The 18,325-nt window shown below is 36.0% G+C and overlaps 1 protein-coding gene across 8 annotated transcripts in view; it reads right to left on the bottom strand.

The window, feature by feature from the left end:
• Positions 1–18,325, bottom strand: part of HDAC9 (histone deacetylase 9) — a 547,926-nt gene that overhangs the window by 419,225 nt on the left and 110,376 nt on the right. Inside the window, exon 1 of one of the 8 annotated variants that reach the window (XM_049714594.1) lies at positions 2,958–3,035. The exons of the other annotated variants lie outside the window; for them this stretch is intronic. Within the exon in view, the coding sequence (XP_049570551.1) occupies positions 2,958–2,973 (16 nt within the window). The 5' untranslated portion in view covers positions 2,974–3,035. Of the gene's footprint in view, positions 1–2,957; positions 3,036–18,325 lie in introns of those variants that run through there. 8 annotated transcript variants of the gene reach the window in all.

Here is an 18,325-nt window from a genome sequence, read left to right as displayed (position 1 = left end):
CAAGATGACAAAAGTACCAGTCAATGAAGGAAAGATAAAAGTAAAGATGAAAGATTGCTGAATGTATCCAATTGCTGATAAGAGAAGTCAGTCATTTTATATCTGATGTTTTCATTTTTAGCTGGAAATTCCAGACAGTATCCCTTTCAGTGAAGGAAATTTTCTTTAAACACCATTACTCCACTGAAGGGAAAAAAAAAAATTCTCCCAAGTTGTGAAATTAACCTCTCCCTTCATTCACACATTTGGTTCTATTTTTACAGTTGTACCAGTAATCTAAAAGAAAGAGCACTGAAAGTTAATTCCAGGTTTCTAAAATGTCTGACTGTGCATGTCCCAGTTCTCTGCAGCACCTCCCAAAAGATTCGGCCAATTTTTATTTCTGCAGCACATCAGTGTTTATCATTTGTTTTACAACAGCACTGAATGTTCTAGAAAATTGACTTAGATGAATTTCACCCATCGTTTACAAAAACTCAAGAGAGACAAATGGCGACCTTATAAACAAAATCCACCACTGAGGCATGGTTAATTTACTAAAAGAGCATTTCTTTTTTTTACCCTCTCAGTTCAATATTTACTTCATTACAGTGGTAATTCCACCCCCACCTCCACTAGCCTCTGTATTTGTCAAGATTTCTGAAAAATTTCCAGCTTATAATTAGGCATTATGAAAATTCACTGTGGGAAAAAATTTTGTCTATTGCTAGACAAAAGCTTTTCCATTCAATTTGCTTTAAAGTTGAATTGATGACTTTCACCTTCAGGAAGGCTACGAGCAAATTCGTGGATGCATTTTGATTGCACACGTATGAGTAAACTTTATGGACAGATGCTCTAAGAAGTGGTTAAGTCAGACAGAACTGGAACAAAATCCTGGTTGTCTCTTATTAGCTGGGTAATCAAAGAAAATTGCTTAAAGTCTCCGTGCCTCAGTTCCCTTATCTATATTATATATGTTATCTATGAAAACATCACCCAGTGCAGTATCAAGCACATAGTAAATGCTGAATAAATAGCAGCCATTGGGGGCTTCGCTGGTGGCACAGTGGTTAAGAATCCACCTGCCAATGCAGGGGACACGGGTTTGAGCCCTGGTCTGGGAAGATCCCACATGCCGCGGAGCCACTAAGCCCGTGTGCCACAACTACTGAGCCGCGCTCTAGAGCCCGCGAGCCACAACTACTGAAGCCCGCATGCCTAGAGCCCGTGCTCCGCAACAAGAGAAGCCATCGCAATGAGAAGTCTGCGCATCGCAACGAAGAGTAGCCCTTACTCACCGCAACTAGAGAAAGGCCGCACTCAGCAACAAAGACCCAATGCAGCCAAAAATAAATAAAATAAATAAATAGCAGCCATCAGTATCTGTATTAATATTATGGAGAAGGAACAGAGTAGGGAAGGTCCTCACTTCTCATTTGTTGCCATCTTTAGAATTTCTCCATCTTCATTACTAATGAAAACAGTATCTGGGCAGCTTGTGGCCTTGGAAGGTGGAGTCAAGCATGGAGAGCTCTGTCTCTGAGAGGAAAGGACATGAGCTCAGATGTGAGGCAGCCTCCCAGGCTCAGCAGGGCTGCCTAAACCGAACTACAACACACCCCATTTCAGGGATTAGAGAAGCCCATGACTCTTCCCTCAGATCGACTACTCCTTGCTCTGCAAGCTTAGACAAATTTCTACTCCCTCATCTTCAAAGTGAGAGGACGGACAAGACCAGCTTTGATCTTATTTTCAGACAGAACTAATTCAGGGTTGGTGGGGAAGAGTTTTCTGGACGCAGGAGCTAGAAAGACATCTCAGTGGAGTTTTTTCTTAGCCTCACATCGTCAAATAACCAGGAGAAAAACAATGGTCAGAAGACAACCAAGTATACTCAAGCATGCGTTTGCTTCCTATTTGAATGAATCTCATTCCTACTGTCCCTCTAATAATTTCAGCAAACAGCTGTGGGATTAACCTACAATGAGCACTCTCTGCTCTCAGCAAGTTGCAAAGTCTTTACAGGCACTGTCTCATTGTTTTCTAACCTGAAAAGATCAGTTCTACTATTATCTTCATTTGTCAGGTGAGGAAACCAACCAGGGCATTAAGAACATTGTGAAACTTCCACAAGGACACTGAATTGCAATGGAACCAAAATTTGAACCCCAAACAGTCTAGCTCCAGAGTCCATGATCTGAACTACTATCCTCTACTCCCAATCCCACTGGTAAAGCAGCCACTGGAAAATTGGTTTTGCTTTCTCTGACTCATAATTGAATTTTCTATAAAAATATTTCTCTAAAACTTACATTACTGAACTGGTATAAGCCTTCAGGAGATTCTCTGCCTCTTTCATTTAATGTTCACAATGGCACATTTCAAATATTGCAATTCAGCTAGACTAAAGTGCCACAGAGGTGTGGATGAAACAGCATGGGTGCTGACTTCATAACTCTTTAAGCTCTGTGATAGGTGCAAGGGGTATCTATACACTGTTCACTCTACTTTTGTTTGTGCTTGAGATTTACCAAAATAAAAAGTTAAAAGCAATAAACATTTCAACCACAGAGAAGATAACCTAAGATCTTAAGCTATTACAGGATCCAGAAGGACATTTGAGCTCAGTAAGTCAATGCCTCTGCTGACAATTCCAAAGTCTGAATTTCAAGAACTGAGGGTGCAGGAACTTACTTGTCAAAAATTTTATGAATACAAGAATCCTCCCCTCAGAATATTTTAGTCTTGTCTATCTGGAACAATAAAGACTTTCCTGGAGTTGAATCTTGCTCACTTGAATGTCTGTTGTTGTTAGAGCTACGGCTGCTGATTGGAAAACCTTTTGCTTCCCTCCTCCTAACAGGTTTATCTTTCCACAGAAATTACTAAAGACTATTTGTGTAATCAAACTTTAAAACTTCCACCCCAATATCCTTTTCACAGTTCTCTTAAGAGATTAAAAGAAAGAAACTTACCCGTTCTGTTGTGCATTCCCTCTTTGCCAAAGTGTGCTGTGGTTTCGAAAACTAGCCCAGTCCTTCTGAACTTTTCTGTATCCGTTATAATATTAAAGAACCACAAGGAAGGGAAGTGGTTAGTCAACTTACTAATTTTATCAGTCCCTCCCACTGGTTAAATAGTACCTGATGCTACAGACACAAAATCAGTTTTCCAGCTTACTTCCCTGCTACAGCACGACTTCATAAAAACAGCATAACTTGAGGGGAAAGACAGTGATGATATCTAGTTCATAGACATGAGACAGTTACTGAATGAACATTTTATTAGTATTAATAAGAAACCTAACAGATGACAGAAACCAGTGATTCAACAAAATGAAGAGGAGGAGAAGAGAGAATGTATGTCAGCTCCATACTCTACGCAAACTCCATCAGTTGGGTGGGAAAGGGAGTGATTTTTAATGCAGTCAGAGGACGTGTGGGAAGTAGCTGGTGTTTCATTTGTTGATAAATTATTCTGTCTGGAATGGAGCCAGTCTACCGGATATAGATACTTCCACAATGTGAGGGCCTGGCCCGGATGATTCTCTTCCTCTGGAGTTTAGCAATTAAAACACATGACAAAGTGGTAGATATGTGCCTCTGGATGAGGGAAAATTTAATGTCCTCTGAGGAAGCTATAAACAGTTTTCTAGGTGAAAATGTCTGCAATAAATGAGAAGAAACTACAGGACGTAAGACACGTTTTAACGAAATAAAATACTTTTTATCTGTTGATCCAACTCCAAAAGATTGCAATGTACAAAATTCTGTCACCCAAGAACCATCAGCAGCCCTATCTGGCTCCTACTAACTTTGGGCAAGCAGATTTTGAGCACTGCAGGGCTTCCCATTTTTCTTTTTTTTTTTTTCCTTTCTTTTTTTTTTTTTTTTGCAGTACGCAGGCCTCTCACTGTTGTGGCCTCTCCCGTTGCGAAGCACAGGCTCAGGACGCGCAGGCTCAGCGGCCATGGCTCACGGGGCCAGCTGCTCCGCAGCATGTGGGATCTTCCCGGACCGGGGCACGAACCCATGTCCCCTGCATCGGCAGGCGGACTCTCAACCACTGCGCCACCAGGGAAGCCCCCCATTTTTCAAGAGAAAATAAATAACTGGATTTTTATGTGAAATCTCCTTTTTCAAAAGACTGGCAAACACCCTTCAGATTACATAAAATTTGTCTGCAGGCTGACATGATCTCTGCCTTAGGTATTAGTTGCTCAATAAAAAACCCTATAATGACATTTACAAAATACATATTTTCAAAGATATGATATTCAGTGTAACATGCAGGTGACCAAGACTTTGGTCTCATCTTGTAAAAACATTCATAGATGAATGATATAGAATAGACTCTGGAGTAGCTGCCAATGTGTTAACAGGAATTCTCCATGAATATGGTTTTTTTTTCTATTTAACTCTTCAGTATTTTCTAATTTTCCCAAAGTGAACTAAGGTTTTACAGTAAGAAACAAGTGCTAGAGAGTTTTTAATTTTTAAAAAAATCAGAGGAAAGTAACTATGAAAACTCTTTGAAGATATTCATAAAGGACCACAGTTGAAATGCATAAACAAATGAAGTATCTCTCAAATACTCAATTCTGCTCCATCTCGAGCACCAGCTAAAGATCAGATGTAAAAATTAAGCTGTCTGCAAATCAGAAGAGGGATGTACCCAAGTAATAGGATTCATTACCTTGTGTTCCAGATATATAGGTCATTATTTTATCTCCTTTATTAGATAGCCAGAGCTCACACAGGCAGGATTTAAGACTGAATGAATAACACAGAAAGCACTTAAATAATTGTGTATTGATCTAGGGCTTTAAAAGAGGTAAAAAATAAATTTCCCTATGAGCTAAATAATAATTTAACCTTTAAAATGGTCTTTAATAATTTAATAAGCTATTCCCTATTTACAAAATTAATATTAGAAGCTGAGTCATGTTTGAATTCAATAAAATTATTTTATTAATTTCCTCTAAGGCTTAAGAAATACCTTATAAGACCTCTCTTCTTTATAAGCCAGTCTTATCCTTCAGTCTGCTGAAGACTTGGATCACATTTTACTCCTTTAAAAACTTATTTTCGGGCTTCCCTGGTGGCGCAGTGGTTGAGAGTCCGCCTGCCAATGCAGGCGACACGGGTTCGTGCCCCGGTCTGGGAAGATCCCACATGCCGCGGAGTGGCTAGGCCCGTGAGCCATGGCCGCTGAGCCTGTGCAACTTATTTTCCCCCAAATTAGACTTATTTAACTAGAAATGTTTCAAAGCTGATCCTCCTGGGCATCAAGATTGACATCCTGGAAAAATAAGCTAACGTCTTTTTAAAAATCATACCTAATAAGACCATTTAAAGCATGCTCTATACACCCTAAAAATTCTGCAATTACTACTGATTTTTTGCAAATTATAAAAATGTATCAGTGACTGTACAGAAAGTAAGTGTTAGAATCATAGTAATTGGTGTGGAAGTGATGATATAATTTTGGAGCTGTTACCTCATTTTCTGTTAGGGAGCACAGTCCTACTGGTGCTTACTTTGAAAGCAAATTCACCCTTTCTCCAGTCTTAAGCTCTACGTTTACTGAAGCTTCAGTCCTTAAACATGTTTTCAAGTTTATTCATTTCAATTCTTCAGAATCAGAAGACTATACAGTTTGTGAAGTAAATCTTTCCTTTCAGTTATATCTTTCAATTTCGATGACAAAAGCAGATGTCTGCAGGTTCAAAAGTTGCTAGTTCAACATTTTTGGGGAACCCAGGGTAAACACAACAAAATTACCAATTGCCCAGCATAAAAGGAAATATGAAAAGCTATCTCATAAGCCTAGTATCATGCAACACATCTTTCTGAGGGAAGCATCCCAAATGTAGTCTCTTTTAAATGCTTTAAGCATTTGATTAAACTTGCTGCTAAAGTGATTATTTTCAGCCAAGATTTTGCTTATTGACATATATTCAAATAATTTTTATAATTGCCATAAGAATACAACATATCTAATACTTGCTAAAAAGAAAGGGAAACCATCCTCGGGTCTGTGTGTGTGTGTGTGTGTCTTCCTCAATAATATAACATATAGTATTCAACTTCACTAGTAATCAAATAAATGCAAATTATTAAAGATTAACGTTTTTAACTATCAATTGATGCTAATGCATGATGATGACAGCATATGATGTGAAAAGGACTCTCGTATACTACTGATGAGAGTGTAAATTGGTACATCTTTCCTGGAAAAAAAAACAGTCACAGTATATCAAGAATCTTTTTAAAAGTCACACTCTTTGAGAGTGACTATATTTCTAGGAATCATTTCTGAAGAAAAAAAATTAAAGATGTGGATTTATGTAAGTGAATGTCTATCACACTTATTTTAAAATTTGAACAACTGCAAACCATCTATATCCTTAATATAAGGGGAATAATAAAGGAAATCATGGTATAATTATAGGTTGGATTATGATACAACTTCTATAAATCATGACATTAAAAATATTTAATGATACTAAAAACGTTCATAATACAATGTTAAGTAAGGAAAAAAAGATACAAAAACATGTATGTATTATTATTCATATCTTGGAACACAAACACACACACCACTCACACCTTCAGACTTCACATGTAAAATGTATCCACATATTAGATAGAAAACAGAATTTTTTTAAAAGCCCAAAATGTGAAGAAGGATTATCTCTGAATGGTATGATTATAGATAAAATTTATATTCTTCTTTTTACCTTTTTTTAAAAGCAAGTTTTCTACTTTGAACACTAGGGCAAAAAATAAATATATCTGAAGACATCAAAAATATTTGCAAAAATATTTGTACTTTTCATGAGTGCTAGAATCTTATGTATCACAGTGCCCTTTAATTGATCTTTTGGACCAATTTTATTTTATTGTTACTTTAGCTTTGTGGATTTTTATTTTCTCCCTTGATAAAGTAAAGGCCGCCTGACAAGGCAGAATATTTAGGCTGAAATCAGCCTCACGTTAGTGAAGAAAAGATTGCCAGCTGGTCATCTTTCTAGTAACTCCACAAGAGATTCAATTACTCTTAAAATTAGCAGACTGCTAAAATTCACATCCAATTTATCACAAAACTAATAAGCAAAATTTTACCTGGGACAACAGCAATACTGAGTACTAGATTTAAACCAAGTGAAAGAGAAAGTAATTTATCTTTATCTAGTCTCCATAATACCAGATGCTTGAAATTTTTAACTCATTTAATTATCACAATCCTGAGGGTTCAGTTTTCTTACATTTATTTTACAGATGAAGAGACTAATTTACCCAAAGACTAAGTAAATTGACTAAGTCTTCATATTTGGTAAATGGAGGACCAGAATTGACTACAGATAATTCTGTAGTGCCAATGTCCAGCTCTATAGAGAGAGGTTTCTTTTGGAATCCAGACAGTTCACCTACTATGGTAGTCTTAAAATTACAGACAACTTAAAGAACAAAATCCTGAGGATCATGAAATTAGGAGATTAAAAATGGGAAATAAACATGCTTTACTCCTCTACAGTGACTATAGTGAAAGATTAAATAAGACCTAATAAATAATTGGAAAAACTATGCAATTGAATATATAACAGTGGCCATCTTTTCCAAACCAGGAGTCAGGACACAAGATCTAAACATATGAAATAGGAGTAATGTGTGTGTGTGTGTGTGTGTGTGTGTGTGTGTGTGTGTGTGTGTGTGTGTGTAAATTGACATCTTATTATTTCTAAATACTAAATAAAATTCAAAATTATTTTTTACTTTAAAGCGGGAAAGTTTTAACTGTTCGACAAATAACAATTTGATCACAAAATTAAATAATACAAAAAGTATATGAGGACGATAGTAAGAACTGCCTCATAATCCTACAGTGCAAAAATATTTAATAGCTAAGTGGCAGCTTCCCAGAATTCTTTCTATTTGTGTTCATAAGATCATAGTAGCACTTAAGAAAACAAAGGTTGGATAAATTGGCCAAGCTGTATAGTGAGTGACATGAGGCAGAGTTTGAACAGGTATCTGTCTAACTCCCACAGTAATGGTTTTCTGCCTCCTCATTTTGCCTGGGATGGTGGAGGGGTAGGTGGAATACTCCACAAAGGTGGGAATTGAGAGATTTGTTTGGATTTGTTTTTAATACTTTTCCAAAATTCAAAGTATTATATGGCTAATCCTGCCATTTACTACTGTTTCCCTTTGAACAAATCATTTAATCCCCCAGGCTGAATGTTCCCATCAATAAATAATGGTGATAACCTCCAAAAGTTCTGAAAAAAGTCTGACTCAGTGACTAAATGGAATTATATCTTAGTACTTAAAAATCTCTGTTTTACAGCAATACAACATAGTTCACATAAAAATTTAGTGCTATCCTTTGGAACTGTAAATAAAGAATTAAGATATCATTTACGTGATGTGTACTGACAATCCATTCTGCAAAGAAGAAAGATAATCATTTCACCAAATAACAGTCAGCTGTTATACTTTCTGCTACACACACTTGGTATTCCACCCAGTTTAAAACTAAATCTCTAACTCACCTTTGATTTACTCTCTCTCTCTCCTTACTATGCCCTACTATGAAATGTCTCCCTATGCTGCATCGAAATGTATTTTGAGCATCTGGACACCAAGGATCAGAAAAAGGTCAAAGGGTTTCACATGTTCTTTATTCCTTTCTAAAAGTAGTGCCTAAAAATTATCCAGAATTTCCAACAATTCTTTCAGCTCTAATTCCAAGGGTGAGAAAATTTGATCATTTAAACAGTCCTGGTGCTGTTCACAAGGAGACTGGGCTACACTAAGTGAAGACATGCCCTCAACCAGGCAACAAAGAAGAGGGAGTGCCCAGGCCGATTTATAGACCCACTGTGCAATGCAGTTACAACATCCTTTTGCCTTGTGGGATATAAAGGGATAAGTTTCTCATCAAGTCACATACAATCCAAGTGAATTGAATTCTTCAAGAAGTTTTCACCAAGTGATAATCCCTTTCCCTCAGTGCAAATATGTGACTTCCCTTTTTGGAAGGGGTCCTGGGACCTTGCAATGTCTTGTTTAAGAATAATAATCATGATGTATCACTCTCATCTATTCCCATAAGAAGTGAAATATTTTCATTTCTCAACACGAGGGAGCCTTGGCCACCATTTCGGGATTTTCCTGAGAAATATCCATAACATACTATTACTCACTAACTATATTGTCTTAGGAATGTTATGAAACACTCTGGCTTTTATTTTCTCATTTACAAAATGGGGCTTATAATGCCTATTTCATAGAATTGCTGTGAATATTCAATAAGGTCAATTACATAAAAGCCTCAGGCCATGACTAGCACATTGTAAATGGCCAAAAATTGAAACCTACAATTACTATAACTAGTCAAAAACAATATTTAAATAGTTTTCTCCTCCCCATTCTGAGAGGGATATTATAATGCCTCTTCATTGTGTGTGTATGTGTGTGTTCTTTCAATATTTTTAAGGTGGCTATAGGCTCATTTTGGCCCTTTTTCTAGAAGCTTTACTATACAGTTTTTAAAAGCCTTTTAGGATTCATAATCCTATTGAATCAGGAATAAAACATGTACTTAGATTCAGGGAAACAATTGTTCAACAGTAGCCCCTTCAATTTTTAATTACTCCTTCTTCCCTCTCCAAGTTCACTGTTATTCTCTGATTTTTTAATCTTGAAAGCCAGTCAGGGTACATTATTTATATTATATTCAATAGGGAGAAAAAAAAGAAAAGGAATTTTATTCAGGACACTAACTCTAACCTTGAAATGTTATTTTCTGAACATTTGTTCTGCTCACTGAGCAAATTTTAGTCTTCAAGTCAGATGTCTAAATACAGTGCTTGAGCTCTGCTTAAAGGCTAAAAATACAGACTTCTGCACAAGGTGATGGTTACAAAGGAAGGTGTTTAGAATATAGTTCAATAGAAGCTAAGGTAATTGAACATTAGCTATACAGTTCAGCCAGAAGAATTTCTCATCTCCACTGAAGCTTTGGAGTCAAATCTTAGGCTATTATCCTTTGAAATACATTTTACTTGAAAAGAGAGTCAATTAAGTAAGTGGTTTCCTGAAATCCTTCACCAGGTGCTCAGTTTTCATCATTTGAAGACTGGAAGTTATGGAAGCCTTTGTCAGCCTCTCTCTCAAATAGAGTAACAATAAAAGCATGCTCCACAAAGCGTAAGTCTGAACAAGAAGAATGGCCACAAAACCCATGCAATATTTTCCTCATCTTAAGAAAAATCTATTAATAGAAGTCAGTGAATAGTTATGATGCTTTCTAATAACACAAAATGCACGGCCACCATTTAAAAAGTTCATTATCCTTCATGAAACATATATCATTGCCTGATCCTGTTTCAGACTCACAGACAAAGCTCTGTTCCATCTAGAACCTCAAATTTGGTCTTCCTCAGGCATATCTTCCTGAAAGTAAAGTATCAATAAGGTCCAGATGGGAATGGCAAAATAAAACAAAGGCCTGAAATGGATAATCCTGACTGTTTTCAAGTGACATGTGAAGTCCACTTAATTTTTAAAATGTTATTCCTTTTGAAAAATTGGAAAACTAAAATTGGATGAAGAAAGGGAGATTAGAGTACATAACAAAATTTTTGATCTGCTCATGAGCAAATACTGCATGAATGAATGATTGAATGGAAAGAGTCATAACAGTATTAGAAAATCCCAATAGGTTATTTTATTATCCAAATCCCTTCTTTAAATATTTATTATATGTAAGTTTCATGAGGCTAGTCTGTCTTTTTCAATACTTTATCTCCAGTGCCTAGAAACATATCTGACAGAGGTAGTTCCTTAACAAATATTTGCTGAATGGATGAATACATTTTCATTTGATTTTTATTTCCCTTCTAACCTTTCAATCATTTTAAAGGCTGATTCACAATTATTCTCCTGAACCTCTGAGAATTCCCCTTCAATACTCAGAATTCCCCTTTCACCACTGGGCGGAAGAGATAAGTGAAAAATGAAGTCATAATTCCTTAATAAAAGTTTCATGCAAGAAATAATATTTGACCAATTTACACATAGTACATGAATTAAGCCTTTGAGAAAACTAGTTTCTAGGCAACAACTGTCCTTATTAAATGGGTGAAATGTGAACATACACACATACTGGATATATATTTGGCATCAACCTCATGATGAAGTAACTGGGTAGAAAAGATCAGAGCATGAAAATTTCCCTCATCATTTCATTTATAATTATAACAATCAAAATTGTCTACATGCCTACTTTTTAGTAAGAACAAGGGTAAAAATTGGTGGTGTGAAAGCCAGGCAGGCAGGCAGCAAGGCAAAGTAACTAACAAAGAAGAACAAAATTTTTTTTTTTTTTTTTTTTTTGCAGTACACGGGCCTCTCACTGCCGTGGCCTCTCCCGTTGCGGAGCACAGGCTCCGGACGCGCAGGCTCAGCGGCCATGGCTCACAGGCCCAGCCGCTCCGCGGCATGTGGGCTCTTCCTGGACTGGGGCACGAACCCGTGTCCCCTGCATCGGCAGGCAGACTCTCAACCACTGCGCCACCAGGGAAGCCCCAGAAGAACAAAATTTTAAAGTCCAAAGAAGGTCTCTATCTAGACTATGCTGGGTCAAATACGTTTAGGAAAAAGTATGTTATGTTTTTACACTGACAATTTCTCTCTTTTTTTTGTTGTTGCAGTTTAGTTGTGCTTTATTGAATGGTGAGTTAAATTTTATACATGCCTGAGATTGGAGTTCAATATTTTTCTAATTTATTTCTAAAATGACAAAGTTTATTTTAAAACTCCCAAAATTCCACATCCATGTTTTTGAGTTCCAGATTTGGACTTTCAGAATAGAATATCTACTTCCATAGCAGAGGCAGCTCTTGTTACAGTGGTTAAACATTCAATAGAAAAAAAAATCATTTTTCTTTCTTGAATTACCAAACACCTCTTTCATACCTTTCAAAGTGACCTTTTAAAATAGTATGTGAAATGCACAAAAGATTATGTCTTTCTCCATAAGCACATATTCACAATGCCCAAGGAAAATTCCTGATGTTCTAAAGTCAATTTTAAAAAATGTTAAAGAAATAACTGTATCCTATAGAATTTAAGTACTTCTCTTTTACCACATTACATAAAGGGCATATCTAAATTTAGACATATGTAGATAAACATTCCAATCCTTGAAAAACCCTAGACCACAGAGGTTCTAGGGAAAGGTCTGTATTATATTAAACATGAGACTCCATTTCCTTGTTTTGAATTATTGGTGTTGCTGTGGTAACAACACAATAGAGAACTTTGTTGCATTCTCAGCAGAGCTATTTATATTATTTAACCTCTTCCCTGGGAGTTCTTCCTCTACCAAGTTCTTCCATTATTTTAATAAAGCAGTCCATTCAAAGTTTTTTTTTTATAAATGCAAACAAACAAGACTTAGCTTTGAACTGTTTAGGGCAAACATTCTGGACATAAAACTAACAATTGAAGTGTTTTAAGCAACTGAATACCCATTTCACAGATCACAGAATTCTGAAATAAAAGGATAATTTCCTGAAACTGAAATGGCGTATGATTTCTAAATGCTCTGAAAATTTACCAAAATATCCAGAAATGGGAAATGGCTGGTTAAGTGATCATTAGAATCCTTCAAAGGAGAACTTTTCAAAGAAAAGTTCAAGATGATGCTCCTTCCTGATTGTAGGATGAAGCAAGTGCAGTGACATAGACCTGGAAAAGGACTAAAGTCAACTAGTTCCATGAATTTACACATCACAAAATTTTCTTTACTAAACTCCCCTCTAGAATGGTTAAATTAACCAAGCAAGAAGATGAATTAATCAATTTGATTTAAATTGTTAACATGTTGAACTATATAAAAAGTTTCCTTTTAATTAGTAAATTGGCTAACCATTTAGTTGAACCGAAGGTAAGATGTTTTAATAAAATCTTTTGAATTAAGTAACTGAAATGAATTCCTGTATTTGGAAATGACCAAGACAGTGGAGAGGAGTTCTAAGGAAAGGAGAAAATGAAGTAGGAAAATTAACCACCAGTGAGTCTGTTCAAATGACTGAGAAATGTTTGGGGGTGAGGGGTGGTGTAAGACAAGATATTAGAACCAGGCAGAAATGATCAAAATGGAAGAAAAGAACTATAAATCCTATGTACTAATGAAAATTCCACTTCTCCAGTTTCATCTGTCACTTTCTCCCAACACCCACTACTCCACGTACATGGCACTTCTCATTTTTCTTTCAACTGGCCAAGACCTTTCACTCTTCTACTCATCTGCAGTTGATGCTCCACCTATCAACCACTTCTCCCATCCTTTTTTGCTAGCAAGCTCACACTCACTGTTTTGGACCAGCTGTCTTTGTCCCCTGCCTACTGTCTCCCACTCAAACAGAGCTTGCTGCTGTTTCTTCAACGCGACCTGCCATCATTCCTACTTCTGCCTGAGTGCTCACATCTTGCCATTATGAAGTGTTTTGTCTAGTTCTCACACTAAACTGGGCCTCCTCTAGGGCAGAATCTATAGAAAATGCATTCATTCATCTTTGTACCTCCATTTTTTTTAGAACTGTGCTATAATTACTGAATAACTAGGAATAATGGTATCAAAATGAATTGAAAATGAGTAATAAAAAACTACATGTTTTCAAAAATTACATGTTTCAAAATGTAAGTTTGCTCATACAATTGAATGCAAGAAGAAATTTAGAGTATGAAGAAAAGTGGAAAGGATACAGAAAGAAAAATTTGGATGAAAAAGACAAAGAAGCCACTTTTGTTACTGTTTACTATGACTACAAGCAAACTTATTTAGTAAATATTCTCCTATTAGAATTTATCTTGAAGTGAGTATTATAAAGCCTAAACTAATAAGCATTATTTCTAGTTTTATATTTGGCTTATAAAAAATGTAAGGTGATAAGCTGTCATTTCAACTATTCATTATTTCATTATAAAATGTAACACCACCCACTTTCTATGGAAAAAAATAATAATATATTCTCTCTTATTAAAACCTATGCCCTCTAGAGGTGCTTTGTCAAGCTGAGAAATGGCATGTCAGTAGACATAATGTCAGTAGACAAATGTCCCTATTCAAAATGCATGTACAGTGATCAATTACAACTCAGAACAGTCCTGAAAACTCAAGTGCCACACTTAAAAAACAATTACAGAAAGACATGTTAAAATAATATGAAGAAGCTGATATAGGCTGAATGCATCACCCAAGAAATTCAAAACACTATTTGCACAACGAGAGGATTCTGTGTTTTGCTAAGGTTCCATGTAGAAGTTTAAAATGTATTGTAATAAATGCAGGAGAGGGTGTGGAGAAAACGGAACCCTCTTGCGCTGTTGGTGGGAATGTAAATTGATACAGCCACTATGGAGAACAGTATGGAGGCTCCTTAAAAAACTAAAAATAGAACTACCATACGACCCAGCAATCCCACTACTGGGCATATACCCTGAGAAAACCATAATTGAAAACACACATGCACCACAGTGTTCATTGCAGCTCTATTTACAATAGCCAGGACATGGAAGCAACCTAAGTGTCCATCGATAGATGAATAGATAAAGAAGATGTGGCACATACATACAATGGAATATTACTCAGCCATAAAAGGAAACGAAATTGAGTTCTTTGTAGTGAGGTGGATGGACCTAGAGTCTGTCATACAGAGTGAAGTAAGTCAGAAAGAGAAAAACAAATACCGTATGCTAACACATATATATGGAATCTAGAAAAAAAAAAAGGTTATGAAGAACCTAGGGGCAGGGCGGGAATAAAGACGCAGATGTAGAGAATGGACTTGAGGACATGGGGAGGGAGAAGGGTAAGCTGGGACAAAGTGATAGAGTGGCATGGACTTATATATACTACCAAATGTAAAATAGATAGCTAGTGGGAAGCAGCCGCATAGCACAGGGAGATCAGCTCAGTGCTTTGTGACCACCTGAAGGGGTGGGATAGGGAGGGTGGGAGGGAGGGAAACACAAGAGGGAAGAGATATGGGGATATATGTATATGTAGAGCTGATTCACTTTGTTATAAAGCAGAAACAAACACACCATTGTAAAGCAATTATACTCCAGTAAAGATGTTTAAAAAATAAAATAAATAAATAAATAAATAAAATAAAACGTATTGTTAGAGGAATTATTGTGCCAAGGTTCATACTTGCTATTGGGTGAGCTCCCCCTTGCCTTATCCTACTTTGCTCTGAGCTATCCATTCAATATACACACCTTACCTATCATTAATTCCATTTCTAGTTTCATAAAGCATTTAGTGTTTATTACTCTTAAACATGCCTTTGACTTTATTTCATATGTATGTAACCCTAAACAATACAGAGCACTCTAAACATATTTTTGAGACTCATCTGTGATTATGAATACATATATGCATGTATATAATATGTCTAGTTCATTATTAAAGCCACATAATATTCCATTGCATGAAAATACCTCATTTATCCAATTTCCTATTGATAGATAGTTTGATTCCAGTTTTTCAGTATTATAAACAATGATGAAATAAACATTCCTGTACATGTAACTTTGTGTACAAAATGAAAGTGTATCTCTTTGGGATTATACTTCCCACTGGAATTGCTAGGCGCTTATGAAATACACAACTTGAATACGTATGTACGAATAAATGACTTTATTTTTTATTTATTTTTTTTTTTTGCGGTACACAGGCTTCTCACTGTTGTGGCCTCTCCCGTTGCAGAGCACAGGCTCCGGACGCGTAGGCTCAGCGGCCATGGCTCACGGGCCCAGCCGCTCCGCGGCATGTGGGATCTTCCCGGACCGGGGCACGAACCCGCATCCCCTGCATTGGCAAGCGGACTCTCAACCACTGCGCCTCCAGGGAAGCCCATGCCTCTCTTAAGTGGTACTAACTTATACTCTCCAGTATTGTGAAATTTTATACTGCTCCATATCCTCACCAACACTTGGTGTTGGTGAATTTTTTGTCAGTCTGATGGGTGTATGAAATTGAACAGTATTTAGTGTTAATTTGCATTTCCCTGATCCGTATTTTGGCTTTTAGTGGCCATTTGAACTTCACTTTATCAGAACTGAGTAGAATTGAATTCTTATTTGTCTTGTTTTCCAGTGGGTTTTTGTCTTTTTCTTTTTTTTTTTTTGATATCCTGAATGCTAGTCCTTTGTCATATTTATGTGACACATATCTTTCCCCGGTCTTTGATTAATTTCTTTTCTCTTTCATTGTACAAATTTTAAATTTAATATTTATACTTATTGCTGATAATTATCAACCCCTTCCTTTGAGATTAGTGCGTTTTTGTATTTTGTTTAGAAAATTCTCTCATTCTCTACGTCACAAAGATATTCTCCAATTTGCATTTCAAATGTAAATCCTTAATTAATCTGGAATTGCTTTTGTGCTTTTATGAGGTAGGAATACAATTTCAACTTTTTTGTCCCAGTGCCATTTATTAAATAACTCATCCCTTTGATGATCAATGATGTCACCTCTGTCATATATCTAGTTTCCATGTATAAATTGGTGCTTTCTGGGCTATCCAGTCTTGTCCAATTGGCCTTGTACATTTGGTCCAATGTACAATATTATGATTTCATAAGACGTCTAGGTATGTTATAATGCCATTCTTCCTACTTTGTCCTTTTTATTCAGCATTATTTTTTCTCTCCTTAGCCCTTTACTCTTCCACACAAATTTAAGAATTAGCTTGTCAAATTCCATTAAAACTTCCATTAGGGTCTTGATTAGAATTTGATTGAATCCATAGCTCATTTTGGGGAGAATTAACAACACTGAGTATTCCAATCCATGAGAACAGTATCTCTTTCCATTTACTTAAATCTTCTCAAATGACTTTCATTAAAGATCATTTTCGTACATGAAGATATTTTGTACGTTTTATTACATTTATTCCTTTTATTTCTGTGGCTAACATTAGAGTTATCTTCAATTGTATCTTCTGATTATGGAAATACATCTTCTTGATACCTGTATCCATATCTCATTATATATTTAGTGCTCCTTATATGTGTATAGATTATGAATAAGTGAATGGCAAACTAACCCCCTTCTCTATAAAATGTTGTGACATTTAAGTGAGAAGTAAAATTCTATAATAATGGTGAACTATAAACATACTATTGGGTATAATTTTGTTTTAACTTCAATTGATCTAAGATTAACATATGAAAAAAATTCAGCCAAGAATTACCCAAAATTTCAGAGATGATTTCAAAACAAACTGTCTAAGGAGGAGAAGAAAATGTTGCAGAAGGCTGCCTTTCAGACAATATGAAGAAGAGAAAGCTAAAACCAAGGGAGAAAAAATTCAAACATTTTAAAAATCTGACTCACAATAAAGGGTCTAGTATTATTTATCAAAGAAAAAAATTACTCTTACTCCTTGAAGGTGTTTTAGTATGACACACAACATATGTACGTGTGTATATATGTGTGTGTATGTATGTATGTATTATGTATTTTAATCTTAACTATGTCCCTGTCAAGAAAGGATTAATACGTTTAGCTGGTTAAAATATAATCAGGAGACTCAAAGATGTGTTACTTTCCAGATGAGGAAAAGCACTCATCCAACACTGTTAAGATTTTAAAATAATGTTTCTTTTAACAGAGAAATTTTGATCCGAACGTGAAAACTACAATTCTTAGTATAGCTAGAATTCATCATACAAAAAAATAAACGTTTGGAATATTACTATTCTATAACAATTTATTGTGCAACTAAAATTCACACATTTCCAGAGTTCCATATAATCCAAATCAAAACTCTTGGTAGTAAAAGAAAAACTGAGCCTTTGATGCCCTCTCATTGTTGAGCAAATGCTGTACTACTCTACATTATTTGGGAATTGCCTCTGATGCATCTTACTCTTTCCTCTTAAAGAGGCTGGAATTATGACTTCTTCATTCAGGCATGCACTGATTCATCAAACACTTATTAAATTTTACCTATGTGCTGGGCACTTTCTTAGATACTAAAGTGGTGAATGGAATGTACCTGATTTCTACTTTCACAGAAGCTTACAGGCTCCTAGAGAAGACAGACATTAAAAAAGGGACTCATCACCCTGTATTAAAGTGCTGTGACAAGGGACATACGGGGTGCTATGAGCACAGTTAGGGTTCCAAGAGAGAATCTTGAGGAAGTGCTGTTCAAACTAAGGCTTGAAGTAAGCTTAAGAATTAGAGAGAAAAAAGTGTTCAGGCTGAGGGAAAGGCATGAGGTGCACGAAATGTGAGATCACAGCACCTC

This window comes from Orcinus orca, chromosome 9 (genome assembly GCF_937001465.1).
Source record: "Orcinus orca chromosome 9, mOrcOrc1.1, whole genome shotgun sequence".
Lineage (NCBI taxonomy): Eukaryota > Metazoa > Chordata > Mammalia > Artiodactyla > Delphinidae > Orcinus > Orcinus orca.
This window is presented reverse-complemented; position numbering and strand designations above follow the sequence as displayed.